Raw genomic sequence first — 22721 nt, 5'->3', positions numbered from 1 at the left:
AGCCTGTGGCCCCGTCCGCAGCCTTCCCCGTGCTCCCAGCCTCCGGCCTTCCGCTGGGGACCGCAGGAGAGCCCCTGCCTGCTGACCTGTACTCAGCCTTGCTGGCAGAGAACGCCCGGCTGCGGGCAGACCTGGAGAAGAACCGCCACCAGCCGGCCCCCATCATCCTGCAGCAGCAGGCCCTGCCGGTAAGAGCCACCAGCACCCACTCGGCCCGGGCCGGCCCAACAGGTGGTGGGTGCTTAGTGGTCGCACCCAGCACAATCTGAGTAGAAGACCATGACCAGGCGCTGGGCTTCCGGGGTCTCCAGCGCACCCCCAGCCCTCAGGCCTGCTCTTTTCTCCCGGGGGGAGCACACGTGGGCCTGCAGCCTCCACATTTGCCCTTGGCTAGCAGCCTGGGAGAAAGCAGGTCCCTCGTGGCCCCTGACCTTTGATCCCTATTGCCACCTGGCTGGCCTGCACTTGGACTCGGCGCCAGCCTCTCTGAGCTCTGTCCTGGAGCATTCCCTGGGATGGTACAGCCTTGGAGAGCTTTTTCCCCATCCCAGGAGGACCCTGGGGAGTTAGGAACAGGAGGAGACCTGGCAGAGAGACTGCAAGAGACAGATGGCCCAGGCCACTCCAAGGGCACAGAGACCTCGCCCGCACAGGTGGGTGTCCCGGCCCCAGAAGTACCCGAGCCCTGCTCCATCTCCAAGGCTGCTGCCAGCGCCCCTGCTTTATGCAAACCCAAAGACAAGACATTGGAATTACAGAAGAGGGGTGGGCAGGGAGCCCAGGAGAGCTCTTCTCTTCATCCCGGGACTTGCAGGAGGTGAGTTCTGTTTGAAAGCACACCTGATGCATGGACATCCAGGTAAAGTGCGGGGACAGGGGAGCCCTTGCTTCCCTAGTCTTCACTTTACAAAAAAGACACCCTCCTCCAAGATTCCTTGCTGGGCGCTCTTGGGGGCTGCTTAGTGCGGTTTACATTTAGAAAGTGACTTGCAGAAACTCCACATAAGCAAAGTCCCTGGGGGAGGACAGGGGTGACAAAAGCACCTGCCATCTCAGGTCAGCTTCGGGAGGAGGGTTCGGCGCTGGGCATGAGGCTCTGCTCTGGGGAGCTGGGAACTCAGGCCTGGCTGGCGTCTTCTGCAGTGGCTCACAGCCCCCCGAGCCCCCACGGCTGCGGACCCCGTGGGAGCCGGGTGGGTGAGTCTCCGCTTCGCCCACAGGATCTCCTTGCCAGCACTTCGGACAAGTTCAGCCTTCTGGCCAAGCTAGAACGAGCTCAGAGCCGGATCCTGTCCCTGGAGAGCCAGGTAGGTGAGCCCGGCAGGGGCCAGTCAGGCTGGGCACACTCGACACTCAGCCCTTGACCTTTAGGCTCCCAAGTCCGGCCAGGGTTGTGACTCCGTGTGTGACCAGGGTCAGGGCTCAGCGTATTGTTGGAACTCAGAGAAGGTCTGTCCGTGTCTGGATCAGGCTGCCCCTCCCCACCCACCCCTGCCACACCTGATGTCTCTGGAAGGCAGCAGGCCCCCGGTGGCCAGGGCTTTGCTTTCTACCTGGAGAGGAGGCTCAGGCTCTGGTTGTCCTGGCTCGAGGGATGGGCCCTGCTGCCCAGCGGTTCCCCATTTGTCCCTCTCCGTGTCTGCAGTTAGAGGACTCAGCTCGACGCTGGGGACGAGAGAAACAGGACTTGGCCACACGGCTGCAGGAGCAGGAGTACGGCTTGGGGCACCCCTCAAACTCCATCATCACTGACCTGCCCGTGAGTGATCCCTCTGGACAAGCTCCGTGAGGTGCATGCAGTGGGGCTGGCAGCCACCACCCCTGACCCTGAGTCACTACTAGGCCTCGAGAAGCACTGTCAGGGGAACCTGCAGTCAGAACACCTGCACCCAGTTTCTGCCCTGTTACCGTCAGAAGCCCTGGCCTGGTCTGCACGCCCCACTTGCCTGAGGGGAAGAGAAAGCCCCCCTTGACCCTACCCCCTTCCCACGGGTGGTGGTGAGAATCAAGGGGACATGGCCGTGGATGAAGGGTTTGTCCACACAGGCATTTCTGGAATGCTCTGGCCCTGGCTGTACTTTAGCACTGGATTTGCTCATGAGCAGAGTAGCTGTGGCCCCCACCCAACCCCAGAGCCCGAGTGTTCTCCCATGAGCACAGCGACTTGGCACCTGCAATGCTGCACACCTGCCGGGGATGGGAACACGTTGTCAGAGAGGAATGCTGCTGGCCCCCTACACACAAACAGACCTCTTCACGACCCCCTCAAGCTCAGCCCCAAGTCCCCAAGCCTCCCAGAGCAACACCCCTGCTAGCTCCTGCTCTTGATTGTCAGGGTTCTGCTCATTTCCAGACTTCCGGGAAGGGCTGAAGAGGATGGGGGGGTGAGGGTGGGGACCAACAGGGAAAGCAGGGCTAGCTACCTTTGCAAACTCGCTTGCTAAGACCTGGGGGCTCATAGAGAATTGGGTGGGCCTGCCATGGTTAGACAGGTTTGGAACCCTTTGTGAAGGCATGGCCCACTGGTTTGGATCCTCTGAGGCCTGGCCTGCCAGGCAAGATGCTCTCTGATGGGTACCCCTCCCCCAGAGGGGAGGGGCAGAGGTGCACTCACTTTGCTTTGCTTTACATACCACAGAACTCCCTGGTCCACACCAAGGACCACAGACGACCCTTGAAGCTGGATCCCTTGATGCCCAGCTCAGACACTAAGCTCAACAAGCCTTCAAACTCCCAGAACACCTGAGTCTCGGCTGATCTGAGTAGCTGGAGCAGGCCTCCCTCCCTGTGCGCTGGAGAGTCTCGTTCCACCCCACAAATGACTGTATTAAATGGTGTAGGTCAGTGAGCCTTCGCCTCTTTCCTGGAGTAGGGCAGCCTAGGGGGCCCGGCTTCCTCTGTCCAGGTCCCACTCTGAGCCCGGACCCTCTGCTACGGCCCTATAGCTGCCTGCCTATCCCAGAAGCTACTATCTTGCGAGAGCCAAAGGCCATAGAGGACTAAGGAGGGTGGGAAGAGAAGAGGCTTCCCAAAGTAGGAGCCCTTCCAGACCTCCAGAGGAAATGAGACCACCAGAGGCCAGCTCCACTGGGAAATGTGAGGGAGGCTGCGACTTTCCACTTGCCCCCAAACATCTCATAGCTGAAATCCCTTCTTTCAAGTTTCATTTATCTGTTTCCTGGGAAGGGGAAGACGTAAAGCCTGCCTGTGGCAATCAATTACAGGTTAGTGTCAAATACCCTCATTAACCTGGGCTAGGCTGAGCTGGCAATGTTGAATCCAAATACAGCCGGAGCAGGAAAGCAGATGGGGCCAGGGGAAGGAGCCCTCCCCTGAGAGTCAGGAGCCGTGGATTCTAGCTACAAGCATGCCGTGTGGCCTTGAGTGACTCAAGCAACCTCTCTGGGCTTCCATTTCCCCATCTATCCCGTGCAGAGCTTGCCTTCTTTGATGGTAAGGGCCTTTCCAGCCCTAACATTTCTGCATCATAGACAACTAGGGCCCAGAGAAGAGAGAGGAAGCAGGAAGGAGAGAGAAAGCCAATGAGAAAGAGGATTGCATGGCAGGGAAAACAGAAAGGCTCCAAGAGTGGACTCCGAGACCGCAGATGCTGGTAGAAGAGATCCAGGCAGCAGGGCCACTCTACTGAGTGGGATTAGCGCCCCTGCCTGCCTGCAGGACTTAGACGTGGCTAACCTGAACGTGGCAGGTTCAGGCACCTGATCAGGCCAGGAGTGGTGCGGCTCGGGAGGGGTTAAGAGGACCGATGTTAGGGCCAGTGTCAGACAGTCCAAATAATACACCCAAGACTTGGCCAAGTCTTCTTGCCTCCTGCCCACAGTGTGGACAAGTGGGCACATCTCCCTAGAATAGGAAGCCGGGGCCTGGGGAAGCCCCGAAAAGGTCAGGTGGGATGAGGAAAGCATGCTTCTCCTCCAGGTCAGCCACCTCACACCAGCCCCTCACTCACAGGCTGTGGCCCTGGCCACACCCCAAAACTCTAGCTGGACCTTGGCAGGAAGTCCTCACGAGCCCGCGGGGAGCTCCCGCCCAAGGTTCAGCCGATCAGAGCCCAGCAAGAGCCTCAGTCCTGCTAGGTGGCCCTGCCCCGAAGCCAGCATGAGCCTACCCCTCTCAGGCCACCCTGTTCCCTCCTCAGCAGCCAGATCCTTTGTACCTCTGCCTACTGCTCTAGTAGCTCCCTGCACGGTGGCAATAGCCCACCACCTGCCGCGCCTCGCCCCCACCCCAGGCAGCAGGGAGGTTGATCCTGCGGGCTCCCAGCTGCTGTAGGTGGGGGGGTCCCAACAGAGAGGGCCCCGAGGCTCAGCCCATTCCTGCTCAGATCCCACTGTTGACCTGTCAGGGAGTATCTCCACAGGAGGGCGGATATCTTGGGGTCCAATAGAAATGAAAACACTTTCTGTAGTTCAGCCATTTATTGCCTTCCTGGGGGGGGGGTGCAGGGAAAAGGTGGTGCGAAAGGGGGCTGTCCCCGCTGAGCCGCAGCCACTGCCCCCTGAACACCAGCTCTGTCTCCTGAGAGCTGGTCCAAAGGGAGCAGGGGAGGGGCACCAAGGACCGGGGAGCAGACACCCCCCAGCTCCACCCCCTCGGGACTTCCTCCAGCAGCCCTGCTGGCCTGATGGGGGGAGAGACAGTGTCCACCCTCTCATCACACCTGGGGTGGGTCCTGGTTAAAGGGCCTGAAGGTGAGGAAGATGGGTTTGTCAGGCATCAGGATGAGGTTGAATGTGGTGCCCACATCCCTGAGATGCTGCATTTCAACTCTGAAGTTCTCCAGAATCTGAGAAAGAGGGGAGAGATGGGGAGGGGCTGTCCCCCCAGGGCCAGGCCCATTCACCTGTGGGTGTCGCCCGTGCGGGGTGACTAGGGGAGCTCTAAGGGGTCACCTGCCCCTGCCCGCTCCTCCTGAAAACACACCACTAGTGCTTTGTTTCCTTGGTCCACCTTAGCTCCTACGAAACCCTAGCCCACCCCGCACCCATCCTGTCACCACTTCCAGGAGGCAGATGGCCAGAGAACACCCGTGGGCAGTAAGCAGATTAGCCCAAAATTGTGGGGGGAGGTGGAGGGCAGGTCACAGGAGGCAGGTGTCCCCAGCCCTGCACTCCCTGGGCTCTGGGCAGAAACAGGAACAGGAGGCTCAGGGCCTCCATTAGGGCCACGGCCAGGCCGGGTGCCCGACATCCGGGGCAGGACTCACGTGGATGAGGAAGAGGGTCATCTCGAGCTCAGCAATGCGCCGGCCCACGCACTGCCGCACGCCCCAGCCAAAGCCCAGGTTCCGGAAGTGGATGAGCTCCTTGTCCTTCCCCAGCCAGCGGGTTGGGTCAAACTTGCTCGGGTTGAGGAAGAAGGTGGGGTCCTGGCCCATGGCATAGGTGGACACCTGCACCAACGTCTGAGCACAGGGTGGCGGAGGCCTGAGTACAGGCGTCACCTTCTCGCAGCTGGGGCGTACATACCCCGGCTCCCCGCTCCCACCCCTAGCCAGGCTGTCCTGCTCCCCGCTGCATGACCTTGACAAAGGCCCCAGGCGTCCCTGAGCCTTGCCCAGCAAGTGGGCAGGACCAAAGACTCAAGGCCAGGATGCCCCTGGGGACTGTCCCAGAGGGGCTGCCCTCCTAACACAGCGCTCCGGCACCACTGCAGACACCGTCCCCCCTTATGCCCGGTCCCCAGCCCTTTGTCCACACGTGCACTGCTGCCACCAGGGATTAGGAGGGGACGGAACCCCACCGGCCCATCTGCCCTCACCCAGCCTCCCCCATACGACTGGCAGAGCCAGAAGCGCCCCAGCTGCACCTACCTTGGCGGGAATCATGTAATTTCGAAGAACCAAGTCATTTTCAAGGTATCTCTGCAGGGTCACAGGAGATGGGGTGGAGTCTGCCAAAGGAAGGCATTAGGGAGCTGATGGCCCGAGGCCAGCAGCGGGGGGGGGGGGGGGCAGCTACTGCACTCACCCCGGAACCTGGAGACAGGACTGTCCCCTTAGTTCCCCCCTTCCCCCCTCCCCGCGCCCAGTGGTCTCCGCAGACATCTCGCCTCTGCCCTGCCCGGGGCCTGGGGGGTGAGGTGGGCAGGCATGGCCGACGGGCTTGCCTCAGTGTCTCCTTGATGCTGGCTTTGAGGAGCGGGACCAGCTGCAGCATCGTGCTCACGTTTCCCTGGGCCTGGCGCCGCGCGGCCAGGACCTCCTCCCGCAGCACCTCCTGCACCTCCAGGCTGCGTGCCATCTCGTAGAGGTGCCACTGCAGTGTCATGGACGTCTGGCAGGAGTGTGGGGGTGCAGAAGGCAAGGGGGACCTGTCACTCCTGAGACATCCAAACCCACGCTAAATTCTCATTTCCAAGAATCTCTGCCCATCTTCATCCCTGTATCCAGAGACCACATCCGCAAAAGCAAAATACACTTCTAAAGGCGAAGGCCCCAGAAGCCTTCCCCACCCCACCGCAGGACAGTCTAGGGCAGCACTTGTCCCGGTCCTCGTCCTTGATGTCACCAGAGCCCACCTGTTTCCCCAACCAGTAGTCACTCAGTCACCCTTCTTCCAGAGGACTCCCGGAGAGCTTTGGGGCCAGATCCTACTGTGACGATCATACTCCCAAATTACTGCCATTCTACCCCTCGCATAATAGACCTTCCCCCAACCTCAGCATCTGCCTGGGGAGCATAAAATAAAGTGAGACCCAAAGATCCTAAAACCAGAACAACCAGACCTGTTTCCCCTCAGCGTCGCAATTAGCCTGTGGTAGATCCTAAGATGAACCAACTCATCTCTGTATTAGCCAGAGGTGGTGACCATTAGCCCTACATGGAGGTAGGAGTGACCCTCATCAAACCCCACAGCCCCAGATTCTTTGGTGGTGGGACCCCAGGTTGGAGCCAGACTCCCTCCTAGGGCTGGGACATGTTATCTTACCAAGGATTATATTTCTGTCCAAGAGGTTTGGACACTCTCCTACCTCCCCGCAGGAGCACTCAGGAAAAAAATGCCATGTGGTCACTTTTCTGCTTAAAACCCTTATGTGGCCCCAGATGCAGCTTGTGAAGCCCAGAGATCTTCCTCATGCCGTTTCCTCTTTCTAGAACTCCCCTCCCCGAACCCAGGAAGCAACAATGTTCTCTTTCTTTAAGGCTCAGAGAAAACATGTGTATTTGTCTTATTACCCCCAAGGCCTGACACAGAGTGGGAGGGTCAGGAGATACTTGTTTTATAAGGTCGTCAAATAAGTTACTAGCAGTGTGACCTCGACTAAGTTACTTACCCTCTCTGTGCCCCAGGTGCCTCAACTAAAAATGAGGGATCATAGTAACATACCTCCCAGTGTCGTTTGTGGGTACTAAATGAGCTAATACATATGAGGAGCTCAGGCCCCTGCCTGCCATATAGGACAGGGTTAATACATTAATAATAAGCTGCTTTGGTGCAGGAAAGCGATTTTGGAGATGCCTTCTACATAACTGACAATGTTTAAAATATGCTCAGAGGTGCATCTGCAGCCTGTCCCATAGACCAACACCCCTCTGTTAGAGCACAGTAGAAAGACGGTACCTAGGAAAGAAAGTCATTAACATGGGAGCTTGGGCACCTGCTCCGCCCTCCTCCTGGCAACAGCCCTCAAGACACAGGTTGAACGATAGGTCCCGTATGGCACACTCTCCCTATCCTAGGCCATGTTCTCTCTCCCCACTTCTCAGCACCGCCAGTCCCCAGCACATGCCTGGTCATCCGCCCTACAACACGGTGTGGTGGTCCTCTGTGCACGTGCTCCTCCTCATCATGGGATGATCATCATCATCATCCTCATCACAGCCCCACAAAGCTCACAAGTTGCAGTCCTAACCCCTAGTAGCTCACACAGCGACTGTATCGGGAGATAGGGCCCTTACCAAGCCAAGAAAGGTAAAATGAGGTCCTCACGTTTAGGGCAGGCCCTAATCTAATAGGACTGGCATGCTTATAAGACAAGAGTAGGACACAGACGTGCACAGAGACCGTGTGGCGAAGACACAGGGAAAAGACAGGCATCCGCAAGCCACGGAGAGGCCGCAACCAAACCAGCACACTAATATGCCCTTCCTCTCTGAACCATTTGGAGCATTTGAGGTCTATCATACTCATCTTTATAGTCTCAGTGCCTGAATTCCAACTAATAATAAACACTAAATAATTAACTCTCACTATCACAGCAGCATGAGAAAGTTCAAGATATTGGGAAAAGGGAGGAGCACGGGCCAGAGACATTTTGACATTCTAGAAGTTTCTGGGGTACTGCACTGCCTGTGGAGAGGACCTGAAGGAGACATCACAGAGCATGTCTTCAGGTGTCGAGGCGGGTGTCGAGGGGACTGAGGTCTGGAAGGGGGAGCACTGGAGGCAGCAACGAGACCCCAGGGCAAGTTCGACTGGCTCCTCGCTCTTCTGAGGGCCAGCCCGCCTTCCTGCACTCACAGTGCATGAGTGCACTGTGTCCTCCGCCTGTGACTGGAGGCCTTCTCCCTTGTAGACACCAGGCACAAGCCGGCCATCTACACACCTAGTCACTCCGTTTTCAACGGCAAAGAAGAAAGTGTGGGTCAGCCTCAAGGCAAGCTCCATGGATGACGAATGTGATCTGTCCTTCTAGAAGATGGGTATTTAAGAAATGCAGCCAGGAAAGGGAGACCCACCCCCACGTAGATAGGGCTTCACGCTACAAGGTGGCCTGGCGAGTAAGGGGCACAGGGCGCAGGAGGGGACAGGACGCGCCGAGGGCCATCTTACCGTGTCCACACCCCCCGCCAACATCTCTGTAATATTGGCCTTGACATCCTCGAAAAGCAGCTTGTTACTTTTTAGGAGGCGGTGCAAGATGCCCGGGTAATTGTCGACGTCTCGCTTCTGCCTCAGTTCCCAGTAGAAGTTCTGGGTGTAGATCTCAGCTGTGCAGGGGGGAAGGGAGTGAGCTCTCTGCAGGCGGGAGGGAAGGTGCGAGGCGGCACCTAGAAAGCTGGGCCGCTTTACTGAGCACACACTCTCTGCTAAGCCCTTTGTAGCCACCTAATTCCTGACCCCAGCTCTAAGGGGTAAGTGACGTCATTCCCATTTCACAGATAAGGAACCAGAAGTCCTAGAGGGTAGTGACTTGCCCAAGGTCATGGCAGCATCAGGGGCAGAGTGGACTGGAGTCCCGGTCTGGCATCAGCACCACACCCCAATCCTCTTTCTCCACCCTGCCTTACCATCTCTACCACCAAAGTCATAATCCGTCACCACGCCCAGCCGTGTCTGATGCATGGTCCTTGACCCTCCGGGGATCCTGGTCTACTTTGGAAGAACAGGCTGAATGCCTCTGATCCTCTTTCTCTGGAAAAATCTAACCACCTCCAACAGTCAGCCTCTAGCCCACCACGGCCAGTGGTTCCAGGGCCTCCCCGCCTCCCCTCCCTGCCCACCAGAGCGCAGAGCCTTCTCTCTCTCTCCCCAGCCTGGGTTTCCCACCCTCTGAGGTGGACAGGGCTCTCCTGGCCCCCAGACTTGGCTACCCAGGATGCAGCCATCACCTTTGTTGAAAATCACATCCCATGCAGCCACATGGTCCCTCCAGGTCTTGGTCTTGAACAGACGGAACAGGTCTGGGGGGAAGGTGAGCATGGGGACACTGGTGTGAAACATCTGGTAGACAGCATCGATGAACCGCTGGGCCTCCGGGTCCACTCTCTCCTCCAGCATCCCCAGGCGCTCCCCGAACATGACATTGGTGATGGCTGCAGAGGGACACAGAAGAGGCGCTTCCAACCTGGCCATCAGAGGGCCTCAGCCCCCAGGAACCTCACCGCCACCCCGACTAACACAGAGGATCTCCTGCACCCAACCTCAGACTCTTTCAGAAAAGAAATTGAGGCCTGAGTCCCCAAAGGCTGCGATTGCAGGGCTGAGCAACCTGCCCCCTGGCAACACTCAGGTCCTTCAGACAGGAGAGCGGGAGACCCTGCAGAGGGTGGTGGGAAGCAGAGTCTTGGGCAAAGCTGGGAACCAGACCAGGAGGCGTGAAACTGCTTCACCCCCCACCGCTCTCTCAGCATCTGGAGCAGCCTCTGCGCTTTCATCGTGGGCAGAGAGGTAGATTGCTCATCTATAACTGACCAAATTGGCTCACAATTTCCTGAAACAGGTCAGATGGAGACTAAGGCACACAAATCAACGGGAACTGGCCATCTGAGACCCACTGTGGCTGGACCTGTGGTTGTGACTACAGCCACCCCAAGTGTTTCCTGCCGACTAGGTCAGGAATTTGCATCCCAGATCTCCAGCAGCGATCAGGAAACCACCATCTTCCCACGAGGCCTTCGCAGGCGCTCTTCCCTCTGCCCACACTGCCTGGCCTCCTTCCCCATCTGTAAAACTCCTACATATCCTCAAATACCCCATTTAGATGAACCACCCAACCCTCCTTTTCCCTCCCAGACCTCGAAGGTCAATGCCCCGGGACAGAAAGAGGTAGAGGATGTGTCTGGCAGCTCATCCCGATGCTTCTTCAGGATCTGTGCTGAGTCTCCAGGCAGGAGGCTGGTTCTGCCCCCCACAGGACCACTGCCAGGTAGATAAAGCCCCTTACACTCAAAGGCGAAGCGAAACAGATCATCACTGATGTCTCCTGAGAACTTTCCGGAGCCCTGCTGCTTGATGCGCCTGTGCAGGACTTTGACAAAGTCCTGAGACACTGGGTCCAGCAGGGGAATGAAGTTCTTTATGGCCTCTGGAGCCATCACCTCCTGGTTCAAAGCCAGCCGGTCTTTCTTCCATGCTCCTGACTTCCTGAGAAAACACGAGCCCTCAGGCCCTGATGGTCACAAGCCTTGCACGCCTGGCAAACACCGAGAGGGGCTGACTGGGCTGCACCACAGCTCAGAGCCGGGTACTCACTCCCACCCCCAGCTCCCTGGGTCTCCCATCTCCCAGCCTCCGCCTGGCCCCGGGGGAGGAGACAGGAAGAAAGAAGGTGAGAGAGGGAACAAAACCCCCACCTCTCCTCCACACCCCCAGTCTCCCCTCCTCCGCACCCCCAACATGTCCCACTACTGACGCTGGTGGGGGATCTCAGGTGCCCCGAGCTGGGTCAGTGATAAGTCTCTGCTTATGGCCCATACTCGAAAGTAGATCCATGCAAAGCTCTCTTTGTGGTTTCAGGGTTTGCTTGTTTATAAGGATGTTATCACAAACTCACCAGGCAGCATGGAAACTGGGAACTTGACAGTAACTTCCATGTGCCCACCCAGTCCTCCCACCACTGCCTCCCTGGCCAAGGGGACTCCCTTGCTTGCTTTTATATCTAGTTTTATCCGATCTGTATCTATTCCAAGACATACTTTCAAAAACTGTATTCTTGTTTTCAACTCCTTAAAAAGGCTGCCATGGTTTGCTTTTTCCACTCGATTTTATATTTCTAAGTATCATCTGGATCGTTGTGGCTCGCTGAGTCCATTCACCGTGACTGGTGTGTGCCACCGCTCACTCAGCCTCACTCCTGTCGGGCATTTAGCTGGTTTCCCGGGCTTTGCCATCATGAGCAGCACTGCTGCAATCCTTCTAGCTCATGTCCCCCTGGGACTCCATTCTTTGGAGTCTATCCCTGGACACAGAACTGCTGTCTCGTACGTATGTGAACGTCCAACTGCAGGAAGGAATGACTATCCATTTTCTGAAGTGGTGGCACCAGCTTTCACTCCCCTAGCAAGCTACGAGAGCTCTCATCTCTCTGTATCCTCAGCAACACTTGACCTGCCCATCTTAAACTTTTGATGACCAATTTGGTAGAAAATGGTATCCGTTACACTTAAATATATGGACTTGTCTGTGTTTCTCACTGTCCCTGTAGACGCACGGTGGCAGTGCCCTGCCCTACTGGTCACTATACCCCAGAGCCTGGCACATAGTAGGTCCTCAATAAGATGAGACTTAATGCATGAACCAATCAATGAGAACTTTCCTAGGTCTTTATTTACTCAATAGGATCTTTGCCCTGAGTGCTTCCCTGAGGCTGACAGAGTAATTCACCGTCAGCTGTTTTATGGAGGCAGGAAGACCCCAGGGATTTGCGCAGCAGCCCCAGCCAGAAAGAGCAGGGCAGGGACGGCCCGTCATCTCCCTCCAGCCCCCTGAGGTGGCCCAGGACTCACTTCAACAGGACACCGACAGGTCTCTGGTAATACTGGTGATAGGCCACCCAAGGCGGGATGCAAAATCGTTCTGGAGTGGGACCCTCAAACTTAAACAGAAGGGCCACATCTTCCGGGTCGATGATATAAACCGACTCCATGCTGCCCAGCTTCTCCCTGGAGGAACAGAGGAGAGGAGCTACGGTGGATTCCAGGGAAGCCAAGGTGACCCTGGGCAATCAGGATGGGGCTCATAGCCTAGAGCATAGATCAAACAGTCCTGGGAGCAGATCCCCCTTCCGCAACCCCCTCGCTGTGTGGCCTGAGGAAAGGCATTCACTCACTCTGAGTCCCAGTTTCCTTTTTTTACTAAATGGAAATGCAGTCCCTGTCTCACAGGGTTGCTGAAGGGCAAGATGCTAATGTCTATGGATGTGACTCCTGCTAAGGCATTCTACAGTGACAGCTTTATGCTCACGTCACAGTAGCTGCTGCTGTACCATGGCATGCCCCCAGGGCTAGCTCCACCTTACCCAGGGTCTACCTTGGCCATCGAATCCATGCTCCCATGCTCTTCCTCCTGCGTGTCCACACCCTCAGCACACTCCCCCCATCGCACCCCCTGCAGAGCCCAGGAACAGCACGGTCATGTCACCATTGGAGTGACTCGGTATGGCTTGTTGGTAGGCAGTCCATACACCTGGCCAGCCAGTCTCTTCTAGACTCTAGGATTGAAACTCTGGGAGTGACCACCCTGCCTCTCCTTGGATGCCAACAAAGCACTTTGTCTCTATTCAAACAAAACCACGGTTAAACATCAGACCTCAAGCATAGAAATATGTCACAAAGCACTTTGTGGGTGGTCTCTATTAAAACATGACAGTCAGGAAATAGTAGAAAAGTCCAAATCTCATATACATCTGCCTTTTGCATAAGAAAGTTAATTCAAGGGCAGCCCGGGTGGCTCAGCGGTTTAGCGCTGCTTTCAGCCCAGGGCCTGATCCTAGAGACCCAGGATCGAGTCCCGCATCGGCTCCCTGCATGGAGCCTGCTTCTCCCTCTGCCTGTGTCTCTGCCTCGCTCTTTCTCTCCCTCTCTGCATTTCTCATAAATAAGATCTTAAAAAAAAAAAAAAAAAGGAAAGTTAATTCAGGACACACTATAGGGCAAAATATATAGGTATAAGGGCAAAATATATAGGTATAAGCCAAGTTCTCTCTCTTTCCCCTTCCTCAAAGTGAGGAAGGAGGGAGGAAGGGAGGAAGGGAGAGGATGAGGGGAGAGCGAGAGAGTGCTCTTTAACCACAAACCCATTAAGCCCCAGCCTACCTTCCCAAGTCTCCTTGGGCTTCGTCCATGGCCTCCCAGAAAATCCCCTCAGTGTTTTTCCAGCTACCAAGTGTCCTCACACCACTAGCTCCATCCCCCCACCCCAGCTCAGCAAAATCCTTGAACTGCTATTATTATTATCAATTCCAACTCTGGGAATCTAGCCCAAGGCAGTGATCTGATGCAGGACAATGATGCCTCTAGGCATCGCATCTAATAGTGAAAAATCCCAGAGAGAGCTGGATGTCCACTCTAAAGAACTGGCTTCATTATATGGCTTATCCACACTACAGGCTACCATGCTGCCTTTTAAAATCATATTAAAGAAAAAACAGTCACATTAAAGAGAGAAAAGAGAAGCCATCCAGGTGTTGTTGTGGGACCCCACCAAACAGCATACATAATATGTTCACATTCATAATGCTACATAAATATTATCAACACTGAGATGTATCTGATTGCAATTTCCATTTGTGCTTGTCGGTATTTTCTGAGTTGTTTATTCACATGTATTCAGAAGTTTATCATTTCTGGGCCATACGTTAGAATGGAACGACGATACCAAACTAGGAATCAGACGATTGGGGTTCCCTGGCTTTGTCCTGATGAGCTGTGAGATCTGGGCAAGACCCTTCACCTCCCCGGCCTCAGTTTCTCCAACTGTAAAATGTGAGTAGTAACATCGCACTTAAGGATGCGTCAAGAGGTTCAGAAAACAGAAAGGGGCTTGATAAAAGGAGTTCCTGCCCGAGGGAGAGGAAGCAGGGAAAGAGGAGGAAGGAAGGAAGCAGGAATAACAAATGATCTCCCTAAAGAGAGGAGTAACCTTCTCCCAAACCTGGCACTCAGCCTGCGGGGCTCCCTGCCTCCAAGCAGCTGTGCAGAAGGCCCTTTGGACTTCAGAAAGGCTCGTGGGAGAGGGAGGCAGGAGCCCTGAAAAATGAGCAGCTGGACCCTACACAAACCCCCTGCCCTCCCGCCCCAGCCCCACCAGCGAGCCGGCCAACATATCCTATCAATGCCCTTTCCCCACCTTGACCCTTTCACTTAAAGTAAAAAGCACTGTCACCCCTGGGGTCCTCTCCCCACCCCCAACTGGCACCTCCACCGCCTCCCATATCCCTTGAGTATCAGAACCCCGTCAGAACAGAACCCAGGTGTGGCTTGAAGGCTATGCACCAGAGAAGCTGCCAAGCCAGAGCGAGCGAGGCCTCCCGTCAAGGGCAGCCCTCAAACCCACCTCCAGGGTTGGGGGGAGGAGGAGCACATTCAGAGGCTGAAAGACCAAAGGCCTGTCCTCCTGGCAGAAACCAAGGCAGAGGCTTGGAGAGGGGCTCTAGCCAGGCCAAGTGGAGGGCACAAAGTCGGCTGCTCCCGAGCTAGCCAGGGCTGAGGGCTGAGGCCAGCATCCCAGCAGGACAGGGATATAGCTGGGTGACCAGGCAAGGACACTCAGAGCCTCGGGTTCCTCCCACAGGGGGGATGATAGCCTTACCTGCCAAGGCATCTGGAGGATATTGGATGGAGGGAGGCAGTTAACAGGGCTTGTTCTCTTACCGCCATCACCCCAGTAAAGTTACACAGGGTATAGGACCTGAGTAGTCTAGAGGCCTCAGGCTGGGGACTGAACCCACTGTCTGGGAAGCCTTGTCCCTTCTGCCACTGTCCTCAGGCATGGAAGAAATAAAGTCAGAAAAGGTAAGAGCAGGGGTGCTGGGGGGCTCAGTCGGTTAAGTGTCTCACTCTTGATTTCAGCTCAGGTCATGATCTCAGGATGGCAAGATCGAGCCCTGCATTGGGCTCCATGCTGGGTGTGGAGCCTGCTTAAGATTCTCTCTCTTCCTCTCCCTCTACCCTCCTCCCCTCTAAAAAAAAAAATAGGGGATCCCTGGGTGGCTCAGAGGTTTAGCGCCTGCCTTCAGCCCAAAGAGTGATCCTGGAGTCCCAGGATCTAGTCCCCCATCAGGCTCCCTGCATGGAGCCTGCATCTCCCTCTGCCTGTGTCTCTGCCTCTCTCTCTCTCTCTCTTTCTCTGTGTGTGTGTGTGTGTTTCATGAATAAATAAATAAAATCTTTAAAAAAAGAAAATATGATTTAAAAATAATTTTAATATTATACATGTTTAAAAAATAATTTAAAAAATAGACAAGAAAAAAAATAGACAAGAGCCTAGAATGGAGGACAGAACTTTTGGGGAAAGGGAGTCCAGAAGGGCTTCTCAGGCCCCTCTACCCTGCTATCCCACCAGCCCCACACTGCCAGGCTTACCTGTAAATGGGGCCATACTTCTGGAAATTCTGGACTTGGTGATAGTGGATTTTCTGTGAGCCCATTTCCCTCCAGAAATTGTACAGGTTTAGCCAGCCATTGTTTCCTGGGGTGGGGATCTCACTGAAGGGGCGAGGAATCTGAGTGGAGATACTGGCTCCATCCCCGGTGGGCACCCTGGGATGCCCCGGACCCTCCCACATGGTGCTCAAGAAGGGCTGGCAGCCTTTGACCAGGACTGAGCGAAGAGGAAGCCCCTTGGCCAGCATGCCGTCCCCACGATCGCTACCGTCCCTACTCGCACTGCAGCAGGCCTGCCAGGGTGACTCCGGCCCTGGGCCCCTGCAGTCCAGCTTATAAGCACCAGCTCAAGGCTAAGCGAGCTGACAAAGCAGACAACCTCCCTCCTTCTCCTATTGGCTCCAGCCCACACACAGCCCTTCCCAGACTTGGGGTACCGAGGCTCAGTGTGAGATTTCTGCAGACAGAGAGGCTTCCCGAAGCACAAGGAGGCTCCCCTGACTCTGCCCTCACTATCAGCCCCAGCAGGCCCCTGCAATGGCACAGCTTTGTGTCGTTCCTCTGCTAGGGCCTCCTGCTCCTCCCTGCAGTGGGACCCAGGCTCTGCCAGACGTCCCTCAGGATGTGTGGACAACCTGGGGCCCAGGTTGGAAGTGAGAGCCACCCTGCAGCTTTTGGGCAGCACTTATTTATGATAGATAAATAGACAGATGATAGACTGATACATAGATTCATAGCCAGATACATAGATAGATACATAGATACATAGATAGAGATGATTATAACCTGTTTTTTGTATAGTTCTCCAATTTTTAAAGTTCTACTTTTTCTGCTCAGAATAAAAAACCCTGTATTTTCTGAAAATGTCATAATTGACAAGTATTGTTACATTATTTTTATTTTTTTTGTTACATTATTTTTAAAAACACAACTATCTATAAAAAATTACAGCCAAGGTTGCTCACTGTAGAACTCTAAGAAAAAGGACCAACAAGAAAAATCAAAATCTCCTGAGACTTTCATGATGAGTGAAAGAACCCCACACCTGAGGGTGGGAGCTTTGGACCCTGCTCAAGTGACATGTAAGAATCAGCGAACTGAACATGCGGTGACAGGAGTGCTCCCCTTGGGCTGCTGGGTGGCTCAGTGGGTTAGGTGTCCAACTCTTGATTTCAGCCCAGGTCATGATCTCAGTCAGGGTCCTGAGATGGAACCTCGTGTTAATCCCAGTGCAGAATCTGTTTGGGATTTTTGTCCCTCTGCCCCTACTCCTGTTCATGTGCTCTCGCTCTCTCTCTCTTTCAAATAAATAAAATCTTTTTTAAAAAATTTCCTCTGTGTCTTTAAAAAGAAAGAAAGAAAGAAATGCTTCTCCTGTGGGGTAATGACCAGGGGAGGGCATCAGAGAACTTCCTGGGTACCACAATAAAATGAAAAAAAAAAAAAATCTGTCTTTTTCCTAAGAAACTCCTTTTCCTAAGAAAAACAACAGGCTTTGACAAAGAGGACGCAGCCTTCCCAAGTAGAAGTTAAACCCAGCTCAAGCTTTGGCGCCTCTCCCTCTCCCTAAGGTAAGTAGGAGAAGGAAGTCCCCTGAGTCACGGGAGAGCAAATAGTCACTAGGCGCTGAGCAGGGCCCACCCTGGACGTCCCCACAGAGAATGAGGAGGGGACTGGGAGCCTTGGCCCGAGAAGCTGGGCAGGTCACTGCCACCTGGCAGGGAAGGCCAGCAGTTTGCTCCATGGGTCTCAGTAAGGATGATGGCATCGCCACACCTGAACATCTGTCCAGCTGGTCCAGGTGGCAATCAGTGGACTGTCACCATATATGGGCCGACGGATGTGCTCCTGCTTTTATCAAAATCTGCTGGGCATCCAGGGAGGGGCTGCCCAGACACAGATGCTCATAGATTGGGTTTTTTAGCAATTCCCCAACTAAGGACTCTACCCTCTGTCTCAAGGCAGCAGCTGCAAACTCCCTTCTCCAGCGTCCCTTGTGACTAGGATGCAGGCAGATGGATTAGGCTCCCCTAATTCTGGAGGAAATTTTGGTTGGGAAGGTGGTGGCATGAAGAGGTGAGCACCACGCGAAACCCACTGTGGCACATGTGGTGGCAGAGCCGTCAGGCCCAGGCCAGCTGCAGCGTGGGTGCCTTGTGCGGGTCCGTGGGTGGCCAGCGAGGCAGCCCTGGGATGTGATTCAAACGACGTTCCCGACACCTTGGCATCCGAGCCTGACTATCCACCCTCCTGCCACAGATCCAGGATAGTCAGAGGTAACAATATGAAGAAAGACTCGGGGTCTCACTGAATTTTAACCTCGGGGGCGGGGGACCGAGACTTGGAATAGGACTCAAACCACGCTCAGACTCGGACCCAAGGCTTTATCTCCTCCAGGTTTTATTAAGAGAGTTAACAGGTTGGCTATAGGAATGATTGACTTTGGGAAGCAGAGAAAAACATATTTACTACAAAAGGTCAAAGAATAGGCTATTGCCTCAAGGAAGAGGGCACGGAGGAGCTGCAGCTGGAGAATAGTGTGGTCACGAGTCAGGGTGCCCACTCAGGACCTCCCGTGTCCCCAGCGCGCCGAGGACGACAAGACTCAGCTCTCAGGTTCTGCAGCTGGCTCCCCACACCCTCCCAGAGATTTTGTGGACTACGTAGCATCTCTTGATAAACCCTCCTCTGGGAAATACTGGCTGGATTCTGTTCTTGATGACTAGGAACTCTGATACAGGAGTAAGCAATCTGGTTGCTAAAAATCTGTCACACTTCTACGTGTCAAACATCATCTGCACCTAAATTAATAAGGCCAAGTAGGATCCATTTGAACCATCCAACTTTAATTTTAATTTTAATTTTAATTTTTTGCATCCAACTTTTAATTTATGCCCCACACAGGCTTGAACTCGTGAAGGGGACATTCTGGGAACCAAAGAGAAAAAGTCCCATGACAAAGTCGTGTGCCATGGAAGTGGGGGGACGGCGGGAGTGGGGGGAGGTTTGTTATGGGGACCACCAGCTGGAATGCGTGTGACTCCACCACCCTGAGATAAACACAAAATCCATTCATGTATTTCCTTCCAGTCCTTTCCGAATCAATTCTTCTCTGCTTTCCTCTTTCTTTTTCTGAGGGCTTGAAATTGCATTTATTTTTTACTTCACTGTCTAGTTTTATCCAAATAATCCGTAGAGTGGCTTAAAAATTCAGTTAGCACACGTATGAGGCTGGGTCCAATCCAAAACTAGTTGGAGGTGCGTGAGTGGAGTCGGAGGCTCATGCAAGTGGGGCTGGCTGGGCGAACCTGAAGGGCACAGGCCTGGGCGGGCCGTCGGAAGGGCAGGCTGGACGCTCGTGCACAAGCAGAAGCTGCGCCCACAGGTGCAAGTCCTTCTGCTTCAGGGGAATCTCAGATCTGCTCTTAAAGCCCTTCGAGTGGGTGAATCAGACCCACCCAGAGGGTGGAGGATAATCTTCTTTATTTAAAGTCAACCGATTATGGATTCAAATCACATCTGCAAACTGCCTGCACAGCAACACCCAGCAACATGCCTGAATAACTGAGGACCGGAGCCCTGCCAAGCTAACATCTCCAAGTGACCATCGCATCACTCCTGAGCGTGTCAGGAACAGTAGCAATCCTCTGCCCCAGCCTCCCGACTCTTAAAGCCACTTCCCAGAGGGGAAGGGAACTCTCTTCTCAATAATCAAGGTCATCCGGGTCTCATCCATCTCTGCTTCTTCTTGGAAGCGGCCCTCCTGGGGCCTGCTCTGCACTCGCTTCCCCCATCCCTGCTGCCTGTCTCTGCGCCGCGACAGCTGCCATCCAGGGACCTCTCCCTCTGCCCCTCCACGCCCACCTCCCGTAGATGCTCTCCCTCCAAAAAAAAGAAAGAGAGTGCATGCAAGGTAAAATGTTAAGACCTCACTTACCTACTCGTATCTTTATTATGCCCTCACACTAGATTGAGAGTTCAGCCAGAGATAGAATTCTCAGTTGAGAATAATTTTTTTTAAGAACTTTATTAATTTGAGAGAGACCGAGTGGCAGAGGGGCGGAGGGAGAGAGACTCTCAAGCAGACTCCCCACTGAGCGCAGAGCCTGACTCAGGGCTCCATCTCACAACCCCGAGATCATGACCTGAGCTGAAACCAAGAGTTGGATGCTTAACCGATGGAGCTACTCAGGGGCCCCTAGGTTGGGAATAATTTTTTATTTAAAAAAAAAAATAGTGTTTGAAAACATAGCTCCATAGGCTTCCAGTTTCCAGAACAGCTATTGGGAAATCCAAAGCCTTTGTGATTCCTGAACACCTCCTTGCATTTGACCTGCTCGGCCTTTGGGCTGCTTCAAATTTCACAATGCCACTTGCGTTGAGAAAGTTCTTGGGCTGGGTATTTGGTAAGCCCTTCTTATCTGGAAACTCATGTCCTCAAATTTCTGGACACTTTCTTGTAGAGTTTATTTCATAATTTCTCCCTCCACTTCCTCTTTTCCCTCTTTCTTTTTTTTTTTTTTAAGTTTTTATCTATTTATTCATGAGAGACACAGAAAGAGAGAGAGGCAGAGACAGAGGCGGGGGGGGGGGGGGGCGGGCAGGGAGAAGCAGGCTCCCCACGGGGAGCCCAATGCAGGACTCGATCCAGAACTCCTGTTCTTCATCTGGGATCCTCCTGGATCTATCTGGTACTGATCTGTATTTCAGTATCTGTATTTCATTGTCTTCTCATCCCACCTAAAGACAGAAACCCTGCTTCAATCCCTCTAATCCCTATTGTGGTTTTTATTTCCACTATCTGGCTGGTTTTCTTTTTAATTTCCTGGGGTCCCTTCCTGTATCTGGATATGGACACCATACAGACACAATGGCTCCTCAAAACTCTCTAAAGATACTAAATCATACAGTTGTTAAGTCGTTGGGATTCTTTGGGTGTTTGTTTTCCTTTGCTCTCTGTGTTGTCTCTGTTCCTCTGAGTTTCTTTTTCTGTCTGGTTTTGTACCTGTCTTTCATGTTAGAAGTTTCCTTCAATGTCTGCAGACTTGGGACAGTGCACGAGACATCCTGCCAAATTTGAGAGTCACAACCCAAGAGGCTGGCGTGCGTGGAGCATGTGGGCGGGACTTGCCCAGCTGTGGCTGCAGAGCAGGATCAGCAGGGAGGACTCTGACAGATTTGCAAGGCCAGCGGCCTCACGGCTCTTCACTTAGGCTGCTCATTCGCCCTGAGGAACAATCTGCTACGTCTTCAGTATGGGACCCCCTCCCTTGCCTCGCTATGGCTGATGTCCCCCAGGGCCAGAGCCTTCCTGGTTCAGTGAATCCGGAGAGCAAACCTCACCGCATTGACCCAGAACCCCTTCAGGTGGGCTGTGCACACAGCCATGGTCTTCGGGTTCACAGAATTTTGTGCACTACTGTCTTTTCACCCAAACTGTCATAAGCATTTTTCATTTCTTAATTAAATACTCCTCAACTATCTCTTGGAAAAGCTACATCACATTCTGTGATTGTGCTTATCTCCGTCTTATTCTTTTATGTTCAAAATTCAAAGGTTCAAGGACACCTGGGAAGTAGCACAAAATTGAGGATGCTAGGAGGCTTCTGGCCTCATGCAGAGAAGGATGAAGTGGAGTTTGTGGGTGAGGCTCAGTGGCCCCCGTGGTGGGAGTGGGAGAAGACAAGAATCCTCCGAGGACCAAGAAGGAGCACTTACAGAAGGCTGCCGGGGACCAGGAGAGGGCCACGTCCCAAGAGGAGAGCAGATGAGCTTCTCAAACCCCACGGAGGGAGAGGCGGGGGAGCCAGCGTGGGCTTTCTCAGTCCCGTGAGCATTCATGCTGTCTGTGACCTGCACGGTGAACTGCCCCCCGAGGCTAGTCGAGGGCACTGCCCGCAGCCTCCGGTCTCTTGCCCAGGCCCTCCTCTCTAAGGCAGCTGCTGAAGGAGCAGTTCCAGAGAAGCATTGAGACACGGGACAGGAGGAGCCTGGAAGGAACCTGGCCTCCTACTGGCCGGAGGTCCTGAGACACTGATGCATCTTCTCTGGGAGTCCACCTCTGCCCAGAGGGTCACCCAACAGGGCACTGTCCCCCGAACCTTGTGCACAGACCTTGCCCTCCATGAACCGTGGGTGTGGACCTCCCCCAGAGGAGTGCAGGGATTGGGGGAAGTACCCGGATGGGGCAGACAGGTCGAATCAGGGTGCTTTGATTTCTCTTCTCCCAGGCTAAATCATGGGGGGAGCCTGTGCAGGTGGAGAGGAGCGGAGAGAGAAGGAGAAGCCAGGGAGGAGGCCCGGCCAAGAGCCTGGAGGGAAGGGATTGAAGGAGTAGGGGCAGGAGGGAAATCAGCCCCACTGAAAGTTCTTTCTGGGTCATAGTATGCCTGGCCATGATGAGCAGGGCTCCGGATGAAGGAGGAGAAAAACAGAAGGAAAATGAGCTCTGCCCTCAGCACACTGCACCCCTACAGGAGTGAAAAACTTGGCTCCTGGTGAGCGGATACAGCCTTGTCTAATGCCTGAGGCTCAGTCCACAGGCCATCTGCATCCCTCTCTCAGGGCATCCTCCTGCCCACTGCCCCAGAATCCCCCTCCAACACACTGCCAATAGGGGACAAACCAGACCGGCACCCACAGAAGAGGAGAGGTGTGCTCCCAAAACACCTGCCTCCCAGGCCTCTGGATTTGGGAACATTGAGAAGATCCTGGTTTTCCACTTCTGCCCCTGGGCAAGCTCCATGACTTTCCACATCCACATCCTAGAACATACTGGACATTTCCTATGTGCAAGGCACTTTACATTCATTATTGCACTTAATCGTCACCCTGTCATAAGTCTTAATGTTTCCCTGTTTTAGAGACGAGGAAATCAAGATGTAGACATGATGGGCATTTACCTGAAGTCACAAAACTAACCATCGACAGAGCT

The 22721-nt window shown here is 54.2% G+C and overlaps 2 protein-coding genes across 2 annotated transcripts in view; one reads left to right on the top strand and one right to left on the bottom strand.

Moving 5' to 3' along the window:
• CCDC33 (coiled-coil domain containing 33) overlaps positions 1-2848 on the top strand; it is a 104260-nt gene extending 101412 nt beyond the window's left edge. Inside the window, exons 17-20 of the mRNA XM_041738670.1 lie at positions 22-188; positions 1221-1307; positions 1646-1759; positions 2639-2848. Of these exons, the coding sequence (XP_041594604.1) occupies positions 22-188; positions 1221-1307; positions 1646-1759; positions 2639-2746 (476 nt within the window). The 3' untranslated portion in view covers positions 2747-2848. The remainder of the gene's footprint in view (positions 1-21; positions 189-1220; positions 1308-1645; positions 1760-2638) is intronic.
• Positions 2849-4440: 1592 nt separating this feature from the next.
• Positions 4441-16035, bottom strand: LOC121485703 (cholesterol side-chain cleavage enzyme, mitochondrial). The gene is given in 10 exon segments (XM_041746407.1): positions 4441-4807; positions 5228-5425; positions 5834-5896; positions 5898-5913; positions 6130-6296; positions 8796-8953; positions 9575-9778; positions 10630-10829; positions 12191-12346; positions 15767-16035. Coding segments are annotated over 10 exon segments (1563 nt in total). The 3' UTR covers positions 4441-4675.
• Positions 16036-22721: the final 6686 nt, after the last annotated feature.

Source organism: Vulpes lagopus, chromosome 2 (assembly GCF_018345385.1).
Source record: "Vulpes lagopus strain Blue_001 chromosome 2, ASM1834538v1, whole genome shotgun sequence".
NCBI classification, from domain to species: Eukaryota; Metazoa; Chordata; class Mammalia; order Carnivora; family Canidae; genus Vulpes; species Vulpes lagopus.
The sequence above is the reverse complement of the archived record's forward strand: the minus strand, read 5'-3'. Positions and strand labels throughout refer to the sequence as shown.